Here is a 19,063-nt window from a genome sequence, read left to right on the forward strand (position 1 = left end):
ATTTTTGGGACACCGTAATCTACATTAAAGTATCTATATACATTAAGATATATAAGTTTTCCGGAATTTTAATGTTAGGGGGAGATTTGAAATCTGCATCAAATTTTAAGGATTTTTTATAAAATTCGTTTTTTGTATAATTCTTTATCTAAAAGCGGAAATGCATTTTAAGTTAATTAATTTTGACCAATAGGATAGGTGGATTTTAAACTACCTGCGCTCTATAATTGGTTGAATGATGTACGCTATCCAATAAGAGCACATATTTTTTAAATCCACCAATCACAGATGCCAAAATTAATTAACTTAAATTGCATTTCCGCTTTTAGATAAAGAATTATAGAAAAAACGAATTTTATAAAAAAAAATCCTCAAATTTGATGCAGATTTCAAATCTCCCCCTAACTTTAAAATTCCGGAAAACTTATATATCTTAATATACATATACAACGTGTCCCTCAAATCTATCAATTTGATCGCCTCAGTCAAACATACAGATGGACATTTGTAAATATATTTAGAATAGTTTTGCAACTTAAAACTAAATAAATATCATGCATTAAGCAAATACTTTATTTTTAAACATATAAATTATCTACATTTACATTATAAAAGGTACATAGAATTATAATACATAATATATTTGAGAAAAAAACAGTGACAAAAATACTGAAAAATAAATATAAACATACATTAATTAAAGATTTAATTTACTCGGAAGCTATATAGCAAGTTTAAAGACAAAATCTTTCAAAACTATAGAGAAAATTGACTTTTTTTAATGTTAATAATTGTTTTACTTCGTAAAAATTTTTTGATAATTATTTTTTTTTAATTTTCTGTCACTGCTAATATAACTAATTGTTAGAAGCACTGGTTTCTTAATCCATCAAGAATTCAAAATGTACCATTCCCTTCCGGTTAGCACTAAAAAAATGTAAAAATTAGTAAAATTAAAAGGATGACAAATTATTACATTAAAGTAAAGGATGTCTGTCCTAATGGCTGTAGCTTACCCCCTCCCTCTCCCTTACCCCAGTTCCCCTGGATTCCTCTTGAACTAAAGGCAAAATGAAGTATAGACTAGATGCCTTGCCCATAGGTGAATTAGTAAAAGTGTCTGACTCTGATTATGACACGTAAAAAAATAATTAGGCAATAAGAGGCCACAATAAACTTTACCATTGGTCAATTACAGTGTATACTGGCCTCTCATTAGCTAATTTTTTTTACGTCTTAATAAGAGTCAGACACTTTTACTAGGTTCCCCACAGGTTAATTTCGTTAAAGTATCTTTAACAGTAGCTAATTAATTACTTTATTTCATAAACAAAGGGACAAACGGACATTTTAAATTGTAGGGTAGCTTCAATGTTTCAGGATTAAAGTAAAAGAATAGAGGGGTCTTGAGCTATATGTAATATGGGACCCTGTGCCGACTTTCAATTAGGTCTTTGATTATCAGCCAATAACGTCGGAAATCGAACAGGGACAAGTTGCTACAAAAGAGCAGAAAGTAATTTGTTATCAGACGAGAAAGGTCCCCATCACTTTGGCAAGGTAGTTGTCTTGGTTATACATCTATACTTATACATTTGTTGTTTTAGGAAAGTTTAAAAATACACTCCACTGAGAAGTGTTGTTGAGAAAATCAAATTAAACCCTTACAACACCTCCCTATAAAAATAACTGACCTGTGTCGGATATTTCTAGCCCAAGCTTTGCACTGAATATTCATAATTACTCCAGGATTTGGGTTCTTCAGTTGCACCATCACGAGAGGGCTCAGATATCCAATCTGTACAATTATAGATATTAATATTATAGGTTCTTTAGTTGGACCATCATCAGAATGCTCAGATATTCAATCTGTACAATTATACATAAATATTGTTATCATAGGTTCTTTAGTTGGACAATCGTCAGAGATATGTATCTGATATCCAATCTGTACAAATATAGATATTAATATTATAGGTTCTTTAGTTGGACCATCACTAGAGGGCTCTGATATCCAATCTGTACAATTATAGATATCAATATTATAGCTTCTTTAGTTGCACCATCACCAAAGGGCTCAGATATCCAATCTGTACAATTATAGATATTATTATTATAGATTCTTTAGTTGGACCAGCACTAGAGGGATCAGATATCCAATCTGTACAATTATAGATATTAATATTATAGGTTCTTTAGTTGCACCATCACCAGAGAGATCAGATATCCAATCTGTACAATTATAGATATTATTATTATAGGTTCTTTAGTTGGACCAGCACTAAAGGGCTCAGATATCCAATCTGTACAATTATAGATATTAATTTTATAGGTTCTTTAGTTGGACCATCATAAGAGGGCTCAGATATCCAATCTGTACAATTATAGATATTAATATTATAGGTTCTTTAGTTGGACCATCACCAGACTCAGATATCCAATCTGTACAATTATAGATATCAATATTATAGGTTCTTTAGTTGGACCATCACTAAAGGGCTCAGATATCCAATCTGTACAATTATAGATATTGATATTATAGGTTCTTTAGTTGTACCATCATCAGAATGCTCAGATATTCAATCTGTACAATTATAGATATTGATATTATAGGTTCTTTAGTTGTACCATCATCAGAATGCTCAGATATTCAATCTGTACAATTATACATAGATATTGATATTATAGATTCTTTAGTTGGACCATCATCAGAGATATCTGATATCCAATCTGTACATTATAGATATCAATATTATAGGTTTTTTAGTTGTACCATCATCAGAATGCTCAGATATCCAATCTGAACAATTATACATAAATATTGTTATTATAGGTTCTTTAGTTGTACCATAGGAGGGCTCAAATATTCAATCTGTACAATATAGATATTAATATTATAGGTTCGTTAGTTGTACAATCACTAAAGGGCTCAGATATCCAATCTGTACAATTATAGATATTAATATTATAGGTTCTTTAGTTGGACCATCACTAGAGAGCTCAGATATCCAATCTGTACAATTATACATAGATATTGTTATTATAGGTTCTTTAGTTGGACCATAACCAGAGGGATTAGATATTAAATCTGTACAATTATAGATATTAATATTATAGGTTCTTTAGTTGGACCATAACCAGAGGGATCAGATATTAAATCTGTACAATTATAGATATTAATGTAGAGCTGAAAAGGGATCACAACGGGAATAGCGACTCCTAGTGGAGGTTTTGGTTCCTTAATTGTTCCGAATTTACGCTTGGAGAAGTTGCAACTGATAGTAGGAGGATGTCTGAAATACACAGCAAGATATTTTATTCTTTCATTGTTAAGATTATTATTTATTTGCACATAAACATTGTATCGGCTTAGCAAGCGTCAAAGTACACCAGTGGCTCCACAACCCTTAAAGGGTTATGCTAACTATCTGGTACAATGTTGCATGGAATTTTTATTGTAAAATGTTATCTTCATCTTATTCGAACTGGCCTGGTAACTAGGTGGAGACGAAGTTCGGCCAATTCCATGCTAGGTACTTAATAATAGTTATTATGTATATCATTATATTATTATCAAACCTGCATCATAACAAACCAGAAGAATCAAACAAATCAAAGCATAGTAACATAGTGTATGATATATATCTAATAAAATATGTTGTACCTTTGAGGAAAATAAATCTTATCTTATCTAATATTATAGGTTCTTTAGTTGGACCATCACTAGAGGGAACAGATATCCAATCTGTACAATTATAGATATTAATATTATATGTTCTTTAGTTGGACCATCATAAGAGGGATCAGATATCCAATCTGTACAATTATAGATATTAATAGTATACATACAAAATTCGCGAGTCGGCTCCTATTTTTTTCTGGCTCCCAATATCGAATCTCATATGTATTATAGTAAAGATTATAAGCAAATTTACATATATAATCCCAGAATTTTGGGAGTCAATTCATGTCTTCAAAGGCGATTTTTTTCAAAGATTTTTGGTGTTTAGGAGCCACTTTACAAATTTGATATGTAACGGTAATAAAGATGTTAAAGATAAGAAAGTATTGTTTATAAATAATTAATTACTCTTCAAATACTTGAAAAATATACTGCTAAAAAATCGCGCAACCTATTATATTTGTTAATTAAAATCTTGTAAACGGCTTGAATAATTGTTACAAAATTTTATTTATTGGGATTTATGTATTTTATTTAAGATCTATAAAACGGCGAAATCACACATCTTATTGACTATTCTATAAATCAATTTATCTGTCTGTATGTATGTGTTAACAAAGATCTCATAAACAGTTAAATCACATAAGTTTTAACCGCTGGACCGATCAATACAAAATTTTCAGGGAAGTTTAATGTAGGTCTCGGGTTAGTTTTAAGTTGTTTTGAGGGGGGAGGGGGGTGGAGATTGTCAACTAAGATCTCGTAAAATTCCGCGGTACCCAAAGTATCATAACAGCATCTTATTAGACATTGGGGACTGTAAATTTCCGCGGTACCCAAAGTATTATAACAGCATCTTATTAGACGTTGGGGACTGTAAATTTCCGCAGTACCCAAAGTATTATAATAGCATCTTATTAGACATTGGGGACAGTAAATTTCCGCGGTACCCAAAGTATTATAACAGCATCTTATTAGACATTGGGGACTGTAAAATTCCTGCGGTGCCCAAAGTATTATAACAGCATCTTATTAGACATTGGGGACTGTAAAATTCCGCGGTACCCAAAGTATTATAACAGCATCTTATTAGACATTGGGGACTGTAAATTTCCGCGTAAAAGATAAAACAATAGCCATTAATCCTAGTAGGCTAAATTTTTAATATGTTGTACTCAAAGCAATTCCTAACAACTTTGCTTTTATAAAAAAGTTGAAAAAAATCACTTTAAATATCATTTTTTCCCTTCGTAAGTTCGTATGTAATAATTATCAATGGAAAGAAGGAAAAAAAGATAGATAGATAGATATTAGATATGTTTAGGCTAAGCAATATGTATGGGTTGCGTATGTATATGTGTGTGTGTGTATGTGTTGTGTTATAATTACATACGGAAGCCCTTACCACAGCGCATCCAACTTACAACTAGTTTTATCAGTCTGTCGGTCTACAAGCCATAAAAGACATATTAAATACTACACTCCATAGATGCCTCTAGGGGCACTTAAGGTAGGGGGGGGGGAGGTATCTCTTATTAAGAGGGTGAAGATACCCACCCCAAAATTAAAAAAAAACTTCTGACCTTAAGAACCATATCGGTTAAACAGTTAGCAAGATCCTTTGTAACAGACAAAAAAGCATACTACTTTATTTCAATGGCATCTATAAACCCCGAATAAACTGTACATATATTAATTAGGAAATTATCTAGTTTTACTTTCTCAAGATTTTCTACAGATATGATTGTCCTTGTTTAAAAGTTTAACCTTAAACTGCATGGGAGGCAATTAATTTCCAACGAACTATCATAACAGCTAAAATATTTGAAGAATAAACAAACAGATAAATAGATAGATAGATCACACACCCACTTACAAATACATATACACATTTTAGCATTTTTTTTGTTGTAAAATTTTAAATTATATTTTGTAACATAATTTTCTAAAACATTTATTAAAAATCCTCTTTTTGTTTTGTGAATACTTTGTGTTTTATTAAAGATTTTTAAAGCATGCAATTTCAAGTGTAAAATAGTTGAAGTAAATTAAAGTAAAACAAGGATGACAACATCTATAAATTCAAAGCAGTAGGACAAACGAACAGTAACACTTGTAGAGTGTCAGAACTGAATAATCAGAATATAAATGTACGAGTCTAAACAAAATTGTAAGTAATTCTTTTGAAAATCTGCTTGATACAGGATAATGTTTATGGATGTACTTACATTTTTAGGGCTTAATTTTACAGATGCTTAGCTTATAACATTATACCTTGATGTAAGAAGAATAATTATTCTCGTATTCATTCGAATCCGGTGGATAGGAACTGGTTCTCATCCATACGAAAAACTATGTCTAGCATCGTATTATATACAGCTTTCTACGAATATAAAAATGTACAATCATAAGATTGAAACCAGTTTTTTAGCCGGTGCCTTCGGCACCTCGGGGCTAAAAAAACTAGTTTTAATCTTATAATTGTACATTCTATATCCGCGGAAAGCCGTTTATAATACGATGCAAGAAATAACTATTACAAAACTCGGATGAATAGAATAATTATAGCACATTTTGTTGTTGAAAAGGTTAAAAACCTACATGTTTTTAATGGACTTAACAGATGCTTATAGAGTTGCTACGCTTTCTAAATTATACCTAACTTATATAGGAATCATCATACAAAGTTTTTAAATTGACAGTACAATTCTAACATGTCTAAATTAACTAAAAAAGCTATTCATTCCAGACAAACAGACTGACCATTATTATAGAAAAGCTTGACTTTTAAAAACATTTTTTTACTGTATAGAAAATGTGTAAATTTCAAATTTCCCTAAAAATTCATATGTATAGATTAGCAATAAAGATAGTCTTAATTGCTCAACTGAATTTTTCTGAACGGAAAATATTTCTTTTTTTATTTAAACTTGGAAACTATTTGACTTTTACTGTATAATCTACAAACTGCTTCGCCCCTAATCTTTAGGGCGAGTTGGGAATGTAAGAAACATAGCATAAATTCACCCCAAGATTATTCATAAAGCTTTCCTGAAAAGTATAACCAATTAAGACCCACAATTTCTGTAATTTTTAGCTTCAGACAAAAAAATCTTACTACTTTATAGTATGGAACACTGTACTAGAAGCGGCTACGCCCCTAGAGGCATATAAGCGCTCTTGGTTTGGGGGGAAACATATATTGTTATCCCATAAGTGATTATATATTATGTAAATTCTAAATTTATCATATTATATTCATAAGTTTTAAAGTTATTGTATCAAAGCCAATTTAAGGATTCTTTCAATTTAGCAAAATGTGTAGCTTTTAATGTTAAACTTATAACTTGCTATTATTTCAACAATATACTAGAAATTTAATTTCATTGGCTGAAAATTTTTCTGTTATAAATACTTTAATGAAATGAGTTATTTAATAAACCCAAATTTAGCAATAATGAATATTTAATATTATATTTGAAATTCAAACATAAGTCAAAATCTAACAATCTATAATACAAAGTAGAATAATGTCTCTTCGTCCGTCTGTCTGTTTGTCTGTCTGTCCGTTTGTCTGTCTGTCTGTATTATATTTTACTATTCTTTTATATATTAAACATTGGAGTGTTATTCATACTCTAAAAATGCACGAAACTTGCAAAATGCCATCCTTGTTAAAACCACAGACAAAACTATATAGCAGTGTAATTAAAGGCATACTAAAATTGTTATCTTAACTTGAGACAAAAATAGGTGTAGCCCTGGGATTTTCAGGGCTTAAACATTGGACAAAAGTTTGATATAAACACATAATTAAACTTATTATGATAGAACAGTTGCTTTAATTTTTAATTTAACAAAAAGTCAATGGATGAGATGATATGATTGTAAAACTTTGGGGACAAATAGAATTTACAATCCAGTGTTCCCATACCTTCCTCCCTGATCTAATCTGCTTCAGTAATAAGAGGTATTTTTTTAAATCTTAAATTATATAGGTATAAATTATAGAATGATAAAGGAGAACTCAATCAGTTAAGTGGTTATCGAAATCTGAAGCTACACACAAATTAACTTACTACTTTATACGATAGGATATATTTGAAATAACTTATACATTTTTGAAATAACTTATATTTTTTTCTTTCGATTTATCCTTTAGAATTCGTGAACTATTACTTGAAAAGGTAAAGATTATATTTCTGTAATAAAATTCCCAGTTGTCGTTGAAGATTCGCTAAACCCAAATTTTTAAAAGTCTTTAAAAAAATAACAATAAACTTATTTTGGTGCTATTATAATTAAATTTGGTATTTACTTGTCTGTCGCGTGGAAAACTTTTCCTTATAAAGTATTACAGTTCTTTGTTCGTTAAGATCTTAGTAACCACTGCACTGATTAGGAAAGCTAAATATAGGTCGCTGGATAATTTAATGCTATATTACTGACCCTCGTCTCTAGGGGCGCAGTCGCTAGTAATATCTCTACAAGGATGACAACATCCAGAAGAAGTAAAGCTCATAGTGTACTAAAAATATGGAGATACGGAAAGTGTCATGTGTGACGTAATAAAAATACGTGGGAAAGGGCGATGGATTTAGACCTATTTTTATGATGTCACACATGACACTTTCTGCCTGACAGACAAAAGGGAAGTTATAGAGCAAATTCTCAATTGTCATGGAAATATTCATAAATCCCCAAATTTTACATCGACTTAATAACCAACATAATCAAATTCTTGTTGATATAACACAATTCCAAAGCTTAATAAGGGCTTCAAAACCTAAATGTTTTGACAGTTATATGAATTATGATATTTAAGGGTGGCAATTGCTAACAGAATTTTTTCCCATCTTTTTATCATATGATCACGATTTCTTTAGTAATATGTACATTTTATTGCACGACGATTTAAATCATTAATTTGGTTCAAAAGTAATTTATAAGAAATAATTTGTATACAGATATAAATTTTCCTCAATTTTTAGGGTACTGTGCCCAGTGAAATAGCCTAAATCCATTGGGAAAAAATTTAAACTGATTGCTATATTATTTTTAAGATCATAAACACAGACGGGCATCAAACCTTAAATTTAATGTCATATATTCATATTATAGCTGGTTATATGTAGTTGTATATGTTGGGTTTGGTTTTAGGCTATTTTGAGGTAGGTATGTCCATGTGACCAAATATTTGTTTTAGTTCATTATCTATTTAATTATTTAAATATTAACTAGAAAAAAGAAGTATGGAAATTAAAAAAGAAACAAAGAAATTAAAATCATTTGACCAAGCAATTAATGTTCCAATGTTAATTTATAAACATTTAATCAGTAAACCATGTCAATAACTTTTCTAAATGATTTTTCCGCTAAGAGAAAGCAACACGGTTCGGCAGCCGCGACTAAGCCTCAAATTAAAACCTGTTTATGCTCTTGAATTTTTTTTTAAAAGAGTTATTGCCCTATTTGGGTCAGGTTTAGACTTTCAGCTGATTTTTAAAATGTAAAATATTGATTTTCATGTGGCTTACAGGCGGCTGACGAGCTGCTGCCGAGCCCTGAAAAGCATTGACTTTTGGATTAAGCTATAAAAATTGGAAAGATTTTTTTATGAATATAATAGATTTGAAATCTGCATAAAATTTTGAGGAATTTTTTATAAAATTCGTTTTTTGTATAATTCTTTATCTATAAGCGCAAATACAAATTAAGTTAAATAATTTTGACATCTGTGATTGGTGGATCGAAAACTATCTGCGCCCTGATTGGAGAAGCTTAAGTGACGTACTTCATTCAACCAATTAGAGCGCAGGTAGTTTCCAATCCACCTATCCTTTTGGTCAAAATTTATTAACTTGAATTGTATTTTGCGCTTTTAAATAATGAATTATATAAAAAACGAATTTTATAAAAAATCCTTAAAATTTTATGCAGATTTCAAACCTATTATATTTATTAAAATTCTTTCCAATTTTTATAGCTTATTTTGGATGCTTAAAGTTAGATATTTCTAGGACTTTTAAGGGATCAGACAACGGGCAATAAATTAATAAATATTTCCAATGAAGATAAACTGATTATTCCTCCTGTAGAATATTGGTTATTGGTGAAAAGTTTGGACTAGTTATAAACTAAAGTACAATAGTATTTCAACCAATGAATAAAATAATGTGGTTATAAAACTTTGAATACCAATGTAATTAATTCCAATGCAACCTCATTCCTATGGTTTTTCTTAAATATTATCCTTTGTAATGTCCCTATATCCCTGTACAGCTAAAGTGGGTGGAAAGAAATGAATAGGTTTATAAAAGATCACACTAGTAATTTCAAATATACTAAACCTAATACACATGAATTAAAGGTACAGAGGGTTTGAATAAAATAATATTTGTACAGTTTTTTCAATATCCTTTACTTTATATTCTTTTATATTGTCCCATGTAGCCTTATTTTAATTAAGATGCAATGTTGTTTAAGCTATGGACATATTTGTCTTTGTTTGTTTAGCTTTGACTCGTGAATTAACTTTACTTGTAGCAATACAGATAACTTTTCTTATGATTGCAAGACATTTGTCTGAAAGTGCTAAAAGCGCATTGTTATCAGTTTCATTAAAATTAAATTTAAAACTTTTACTAAATATAGACAGATATATAGACCAGCTATAAAGAAATATATTTAGAATGATAAAAAAGCTAAATAGTAGCTCTGCAATGAAATATTTATGCTTAATAACCGCTTTTCTCAGCTTTTTATCTTAATACTAGCAGCTACGCCCCTAGAGGCTTTCTTAGGGCATTTGAGGTGGGGGTGGGAGTTAAATTCTAAAAGAAAGAGTAAAATGATGGTTTTTTTTTGGGGGGGGGGGAGTTGATTACCCCCATTTTCATTTCAATTTTTAAACAAAAAATTGTGAGGGTGAGGGGTAATTTTTAAAAGCGAAGCTTTGCTATAATTAGGGTCGGTCCGTCCGTCCGTCTGTCCAAGTCCATCCGTCCGTCCGTAACTAATAGCTTTTTTCGTTAATTTGGGCATGTTAGAATTGTCCTATCGATTTCAAACTTTGCATGGTCATTCCTGTAGTAGTTAGGTACGATTTAGAAAGCGTAGCAACTCTATAATCATTACCAAAATGTCCGTTTAAAACATGTTGATTTTTTTACTTTTTTAATAACAAATTTTGATGTAATCTAATCATCCGATTGATCTCATTTTTTTGGATACTGATTCCTGGGACATCAAAATACAATATTGTAAGCGAAGCAACTCTATAATTAAGTCCTAAAAATGTCAGTATGTCCATAAACATAATTCTGTGTCAAGCATTTTTTCAACAAATTTACTTACAATTTTGCATCGACTATTATACATTTATATTCTGATTATTCAGTTCTGACACTATACAAGTGTTAATGTCCGTTTGTCCTACCGTTTCAGCGCTTCGCTTTTATGGATGTTGTCATCCTTGTTTTGGTAGAGACAGACACAGATAATCACTTCCTTAGATAAATAGATAGATAGTCAGATAGACAGACAAAAAGATTAATAGATAGATAGATAGAGATAGATAAAGAGACAGATAGATAGATAGATAGATGGATGGATAGATGGATAGATTGATAGATGGATATATGGATAGATAGATACAGTTAAAACATATTCAATAATTTGAAGTATTTTAAGAGTTTTTTTTGTCTAGAGGTAAAAATCATGAAAATTGGTAAACTCAATTAGTTGTTCTTTTAAGGGCAGCTTTATGCATATCTTACTGGGTGGATTTAAGCTATTTTCATTACCTCCCTCGCACAAATATATTATAATCTTATATAGGAAATAACTGCAGAGAGAGAGGGGACAATAGTCCCAAAAGTTTTCTTATTCGTTGATTTCATAATTTTATGGCCTATAGGGAATTTTGATTGCTTGGTTTATTGAGTTGTGTGTTCAAACGTCTCACTCACTAATCTTCAGATAAGGTAATTTGTGTATAATTTGGGATGTTTATCAATTTATCGGCCTTTGTCTAATCCCTTTAGATATCTGGTTATATTATAACAATTTGTTATTAAAAAATCTTTAAATGTCATTTTATGTTATATTCTTTTTAGTAGCAAAGCTACTCTATAAATAACTTTGTGTGTCTATCTGTCCGTCCATCTGTACGGCTAGGGGGAAATATCAATTTCGTAGAAAGCTGAAATTTTTAGTGTTAACCTAAGAAAGAGAGGGGACAATGGATTGTTTATCACACTAGTCCCCAAATTTTAAAATAAAGTTTACTAATTGTTGGCTTAACAACTTTGGGGATTTTTCTTGACTTTTGATTAGTTGGTCCATAAAGTTGAGTGACTAAACGTTTCAACCACTAATTGTAATCTACAGAAGAGGTTATTTTGTGTATCATCTTTGGGGTTGTACATCAATATATCGGCCATTGTCTTATCCCTTTAGATCCCTTGTTATATTATAACAATATCTTATTTATCTTTATCTTTAAATTGCTTCTTATGTTATCTTTTTTAGCAGCAAAGCTACTCTATAAATAACTTGGTGCGTCTGTCCATGCGTCCATCTTTATAACTAATGGGAAACGTGTATTTCTTGACTACTATTTAAGGTAGAAAGCTGAAATTTTTGTTGAAAACTTGTAAGACCCATGCACATCCTGGCTATACATCTTCCAATAATTACATTATACCAGGGAGGGAGATGACATTGGGCTGTTTATTACACTAGTCCCCAAAGTTTTATGATAACATTTTCTTTTTTGTTAGTCTTACAACTTTGGAGACTTTGGTTGGTTCAATAAGTTGAGTGTCAAAACGTTTCAACCCCATTTTTTCATCTACAAGTGGGGTAATTTCGTGTAAAATTATTTGGATGTTAATAAATTTATCACCTTTTGTCTTATACCTTTAGATCCCTGACATTATACAGTTTGACTTTTTTTTACTAGAAAACCTTTTTTAAACAAAACTCTAATTAGGGTCTGTCTGCACGGTCATCAGTTTGTAATTTGGACGTGTTAGAATTGTCCTATTGTTTTCAAACTTTGCATGATGATTCCAATAATAATTCAGTAAAATTTTAAAAGCATAGCAACTCTGAGAGAGAAAATAAGATTTACCCGCGGCAAAAATCAAGTTTCTTGGATAACTAGCGAACGGATTGGGTTAGAGTGGATCTAAACACGGCAAAATGAGCGTCTCACTATGCTGGATTCACACAAAAAAATTAAAGGAGCTAGGACAATTTTAAAATAGGCGGACCAAACGATTTATGTTCCATCGATACGAGTCGAGGCTTAAAAATTTCGGCCTCTCAGCAAAAATCAAGTTTCTTAGATAACTAGCGAATAACGGATTAAGCTACAGAAGATCTAAACACAGCAAAATGACCGTCTCAATGAGTAGAACACATACAAAAAATTTGAAGACTCTGGGACAACTTTTAGGTAGGCGGACCACATGATTTGTGTCCATCGATACAAGTCGAGGAGTAAAAAATCAAACTTTCAAGTTGTGGCCCGACAAGGAAGGAGTTGGAATCTTGACCCCATATTTAAAACTTAAATGTGGCTTGTTGAGACGAACATTTTGCCGTATTAACATCGACTGTAGCTCAAAAGACAAAAAAGTTTTCCTAGGAGAAACTGTTTTTTTTCAATTTTTGAGCTTAAATTTGAGCCAAAATCTGTAAGTCAAAAACACAAATCATTTGGTCCGCCTATCTTAAAATTGTTCCAGAGTCTTCAAATTTTTTGTGTAAGTTCCTGGGGTTGAGACGGTCATTTAGACACCCTAACATCGATTCTAGCTCAATCCGTTCGCTAGTTATCGAAGAAACATGGATTTTATCAATTTGGTATTTAATGTTTTTAAACATTTAAAAGTGAAATTTCAAAGTATAGTGTATTTTTTAGGGGAACTATGATGTGCGTCTATCTCCGAAAGTCCACTATGACCCTATATGGACTTGGTGGAGGTTTTAGTGTCAAATGGCAACACAAAAGTGCCTACTAAGCTAGTCTACGTGGTAAATGTGCCCTTTAAAGGGTAGATAGACAGGAATAAGGTATAACCAACAAGCGAAAATAATCTAAAATAATATTTGGGGGGCAAATGGAGAGGTCGACAATTTTACGATGTGTTGCCCCCCAACGACAGCTGAAAAAGACGTATAAGTTTCGTGATTTTTTCCCGAATTAATTTCGTTATTGGTATAAGCTGGTAGATAGAGCTCCTTTATCGTAGTATAGAAGGCTTATAAGTAGACAACGGTTGGTTATATCTTAGTAACGGTTAAAGATCCCTTCTTTAAAATTATCCCTTCTTTAGATTGTAAATAGTGGTTGAAACGTTTGGACACTTGCTAAACCAACCAATCAAAATCCTATAAAAGTCAACACAGTTGTTAAGCCTCTCCCTCTCAGGGTTTCAGAGGATAGAAAACTTGAGATTTAGGAAGTTGAAAATGGGGTTTTCCTCCTGCACGCCCTTGATACCAAACCATTACAGTGAACTCTCTTATATACAGGATAGGTTAGTATATCTAACTTACATTTCTTAGGTGGGTATATCCATACTAATACTCGCTATAATTTTGAATTCAATGGTTAGGCAGTATACATTGTTTATTTTAAAACTATTTCTAAACCCCGACATTGAGGGTAAAATGGGCTGTTACTTACTCTAGTCCCCAAAGTTTTATAATAACGTTTTCTTGTTCTTTGGCTTTTTCCAATTTTTAATGGTAGGTTTATTAAGTTAAGTATCCAAATGTTTTAACCACTTATTGTAATCTACAGAAGGGGTAATTTTGTGAATTAACTTTGGGGATGTACATGAATTTATCGGCCATTGTCTTACCCCTTTAAATCCCTCTTCTAAAACGCACCATACTATCTTTCTCTATCTTATACTTCTTTTTTAGTTTGTTGATTTGTTTGTCTGTAAAGGATGGACAAATATATATTAACATTTTAAATTAAGTCTTATTTTTAAATGTCCCTTTTTCATTTTATAAAAAAAACTTAACTCAATACAACATCAAAAATTTTCTCTATTAAAGACTTGTAGCTGACTAAAATAACGATCCCCCTCATCCACCCCCTTTACCCAATCCACTACCCCTCTACTGGATTAACGAACTGCCATAATAGCCAAGTATCCACTATATATCCATTGTCATCCACTAATAAAAATGAATAGATAGATTTTTAATAGCGAAGCTACTGTATAACTCAATCTGTCTGTCTGTCAGTCAAATTTACCTACAATTTTGTTTCGAATTATGTACATTTAAATTCTGATTATCCAGTTTTGACACTCTACAAGGGTTAATGTTCTTTTGTTCTTTGTTTATAGAGCTTCGCTTTTGTGGATGTTATCATCCTTGTTTTCTTTTACAGTAGAAGAAAACACTTAATGCTCACTGATATGGAATATTCGCTGTCTATCTTCGGTGGCAGCCAAGAAAATTGCATGTCCCCATAGCGTTACAGACTGGCGGACTGATGAATAGACAAAGTAAATTAAGAGAAGCTTCGCTGCTATTAAAGAAATTGAATTAATTGAACTTTATTATTTAAGAACATTTTGATAGTGTCCTAGAAAATTTTCCTTATGACATGACGTCAGGGAGAGGTGAGAGGAGAAGTGGGAAAGGAAACCCCTTAAAAAGAGATGGATCTAATGACGTCATTATAGGACTATTTTAACATGTTCTTATTTAACCCTTACAGATCGGGCCCCCATTCCCACCTTAATAGATCGGTGGGGGGGGCTTCAAGAGCCCCCCTCTATCTTGGCTCCTGTTACAGATAACGACGTAAAATTTTTTTCTGGTGGTTCATGTGTATTTTTAGAGAAAATTACTTTTTCTAGTCATAGCGGTCAGACCGCTCCTTAACCACTTTTTAGCGGCCAGCCGCTAAATTTTAAAACAGCTGTAGCGCGGCCAATTTTGTAGCTAGGATGGCAAAATTTTAGGACGAAGTTTTATTTTTCTGATCAGCGCCGAAAAACGGCAAATAACGGAAACCGCCATTTTCGGCGGTTACGGCGGTAAAACAGCGGTTGGCGGCGCCAATTAACATTTTTATCTGTTTATTGTTGCTCAAGGATTTACCAAAAAAAATTATAGGTCTCTAGCTGTAATAGAAGCAACTATATTCATGATATATATCTGTAGTAAAAGCCGGACAAAAATCGGTCATAAAGTCGGCCAGGGAGCGGTCAAACGGTCATAACACCACTTTTCTCGGAAGGTCATTGATATCTAAGTATTCATCAAAAAAATGTAGGTTTGTACCTTATACACAAAAGTCAAAATGTAGAATTTATTTATTTTAAGATTTATTTAAGTTTTTTTTCTAATTTTGGTGCTACCCAACCGACTTTGACCGGACACCACGACCGACACAGAACAGATATCCTAATAAAATCAACTCTTGCCGACGTATAATTACTAAACTTAAAAAGTCACAGCTCTCCATCATACCTACAAAAAAAATTAGATTGAAAAAACTAGAGGGGGGGGGGGTCCTGGAGCCCCCCCCCCCCCCCGATCTGTAAGGGTTAACTTATAAGATTGTTCTATGTTTCCTAACTCCTTAAATATGTAAAAAGTTTTCATGTACGATTTTACATAGAATTAATATCAAAAGGTTATAAGTATTGTAACAGAGGGTGGTGGTACCCTCCCCCGAAATAGTTATGAACCTTACCAGGACCTATAAACAGCTACATTGTAAAGGAGAACCATCTCAGTTCGGTGGTTAGCAAGATCCTTCGATACACAAAGAAAGACAAACACACACACACATCCTGTTTCTTTAATATAAGGATTATTTTGGATAATTTAAAAAAAATGAAAAATTATTTTATACAGCAAATAAATTTACCAAAACAAGGATGACAAAATCAGACAACATAAATTTGTTGCAAAATAAATTAAATACAGGACAAACTTTCATTTTTAGGATTTTACCATAGAGATGCCTAGCTTATAATATTTAACTTGTTGTCCTTTCATGCTTTAAATGGACGTACGTACTTTTTAGTGACGAATATAGAGTTTATGTATTATAAAAGAATTGTTCTGTTGATTCTCTGAACCACAAAAGTTTGTAATAATGATTGGTTGTAAGATTAAATCAATATTCGTCTGATATGTGCCTTTTTCTTCTAATAAAAATAAAAGCCTAGCCGCTAATACCTAAAATAAAGTATCAGGATCTGTGTCTGTCTGTCTGTACTAAACGCAAAATCAATGTGATTCTCCTTTACAATGTAACTTTTAATAGGTCCTATACAATTGAGCATCCATTATATGAGGATGCTCTAGAGGAAATAAATTTTTATAGGGAAATGCGTTTTTCCACTTTTGCTAATTAAGATAAAAGGTTAATTTGTTTTTTAAGAGCTTCGCTACTTACAGATATTATCATCCTTGTTTCAATATTTTTATTGTATAACTTTATTTGTTAACGATTATTGCAAAATTTTCCGAGCGGTTTTAAAGGTAAATCATAGGTTTTATGTTATTTTAATGGGGGGAATGCGACACTAGCTAACATATTTTTTTTCTAATTAGACAACCTGTCCTATTTATTAATTTATTGTTCTGTATGTATGTATGTGTGTATGTATGTCAACTAAGTAGGATCAATACAAATTTCCAAGCAAATTTTACAAATGTCATTGTTAGGCTATTTAGGAATTATGCTAGATAGAAAGATAGATAGATATACAGATAGATAGATAGATAGATAGGAATTATGCTAGATATACAGATAGATAGATAGATAGATAGGAATTATGCTAGATAGAAAGATAGATAGATATACAGATAGATAAATAGATAGGAATTATGCTAGATATAGAAAGATAGATAGATATACAGATAGATAGATAGATAGATAGGAATTATGCTAGATAGAAAGATAGATAGATAGATAGATATATAGATAGATAGATAGATAGATAGATAGATAGATAGATAGATAGATAGATAGATAGATAGATAGATAGATAGATAGATAGATAGATAGATAGATAGATAGATAGATAGATAGATAGATAGATAGATAGATAGATAGTTAGATAGATAGATAGATAGATAGATAGTTAGATAGATAGATAGATAGATAGATAGATAGATAGATATAATTTTCTGCAATTTTTATGTACAGCCACTCTATATTTGACAATGTTCGTCAAAAAGGACATAACTGTCTCGTACGGACAGGCGGACGGACTTAACTTATATGTAGAAAAACTTCGGTTTTGTAAAAAAAATACTAAAATGAAAATTATTTCATATAGTTTCATTTTATTCTGAATACTGAAAAATAAAAAAAAAATATTATTATTACTTATCCTGCTGTGCTAATTTTTAATAATTTCATCCTTTTAATCAATTTTATCAAAACTTTGGAAAGGTTGTGTGATTTAAACAATATATATTTGGGTCTTGATATGTAAAAACTCTTAAACTGTCTCTAAAAAAATATTTAGAGCCACCACATATTAGATTCCAATGCTTATCTCTAGATCAAGGTATTTATGACTTGGTGCTTATCTTAGCTAAAATCTTTTACATATAAGATTCAACAATGGCTCTCAAAAATTGTCCCAATGAGCCGGCTCTCGGAATTTATATTATTACATTAAGAGATATAAGTTTTCCGGAATTTTAATGTAGGGAGGAGATTTGAAATCTGCATCAAATTTTAAGGATTTTTTTTTATAAAATTCGTTTTTTTGTATAATTCTTTATCTAAAAGCGGAAATACAAATTAAGTTCATTAATTTTGGCATCCGTGATTGGTGGATTTAAAAAATCTGCGCTCTGATTGGATGTCGTACATCATTCAACCAATTAGAGCGCAGGTAGTTTAAAATCCACCTATCCTATTGGTCAAAATTAATTAACTTAAAATGTATTTCCACTTTTAGATAAAGAATTATACAAAAAACGAATTTTATAAAAAATCCTTAAAATTTTATGCAGATTTTAAATCTCCTCCCTACATTAAAATTCCGGAAAACTTATATCTCTTAGTATACATAGGTTCTTTAGTTGCTTTGATAACAATAAACAGGGACGTACACATGATTCTTATAGGCGGATCGCGGATAATAAACAATAACCTACCTGATTACGGTAGGGGAAAAAATATCCAGGAAATCCTCTGTGGGGTGTATAGGTTACCTGAAAATAAAATATTTAAAAGATAACCTAAAATAAATATCCTATGAAAAAAAATTACTAGAGTATGAGGGGACAGTAAATGGAAATTTTATTGGTATCCAAAGTTTTATAATGACGTCATCGTATTAGTCAGCTGAACTTAAACTGTGATTGGTT

The 19,063-nt window shown here is 31.3% G+C and overlaps 1 protein-coding gene across 5 annotated transcripts in view; it reads right to left on the reverse strand.

Moving 5' to 3' along the window:
• Positions 1–557: 557 nt before the first annotated feature.
• Positions 558–19,063, reverse strand: part of LOC145303979 (sodium/potassium-transporting ATPase subunit beta-2-like) — a 28,742-nt gene continuing 10,236 nt past the window's right edge. For 2 of the 5 annotated variants that reach the window (XM_080145698.1, XM_080145706.1), the window contains exons 10-12: positions 18,851–18,907; positions 1,695–1,798; positions 558–927 (exon numbers count right to left, since the gene is read on the reverse strand). In XM_080145698.1, the coding sequence (XP_080001824.1) occupies positions 882–927; positions 1,695–1,798; positions 18,851–18,907 (207 nt within the window). In that variant the 3' untranslated portion in view covers positions 558–881. Of the gene's footprint in view, positions 928–1,694; positions 1,799–2,169; positions 2,233–2,289; positions 2,375–2,450; positions 2,514–18,850; positions 18,908–19,063 lie in introns of those variants that run through there. The other 3 variants (XM_080145735.1, XM_080145717.1, XM_080145728.1) reach the window with 3 other exon arrangements.

This window comes from Acartia tonsa, chromosome 2 (genome assembly GCF_053477335.1).
Source record: "Acartia tonsa isolate MP-2025a chromosome 2, ASM5347733v1, whole genome shotgun sequence".
In the NCBI taxonomy this organism is placed as follows: Eukaryota; Metazoa; Arthropoda; class Copepoda; order Calanoida; family Acartiidae; genus Acartia; species Acartia tonsa.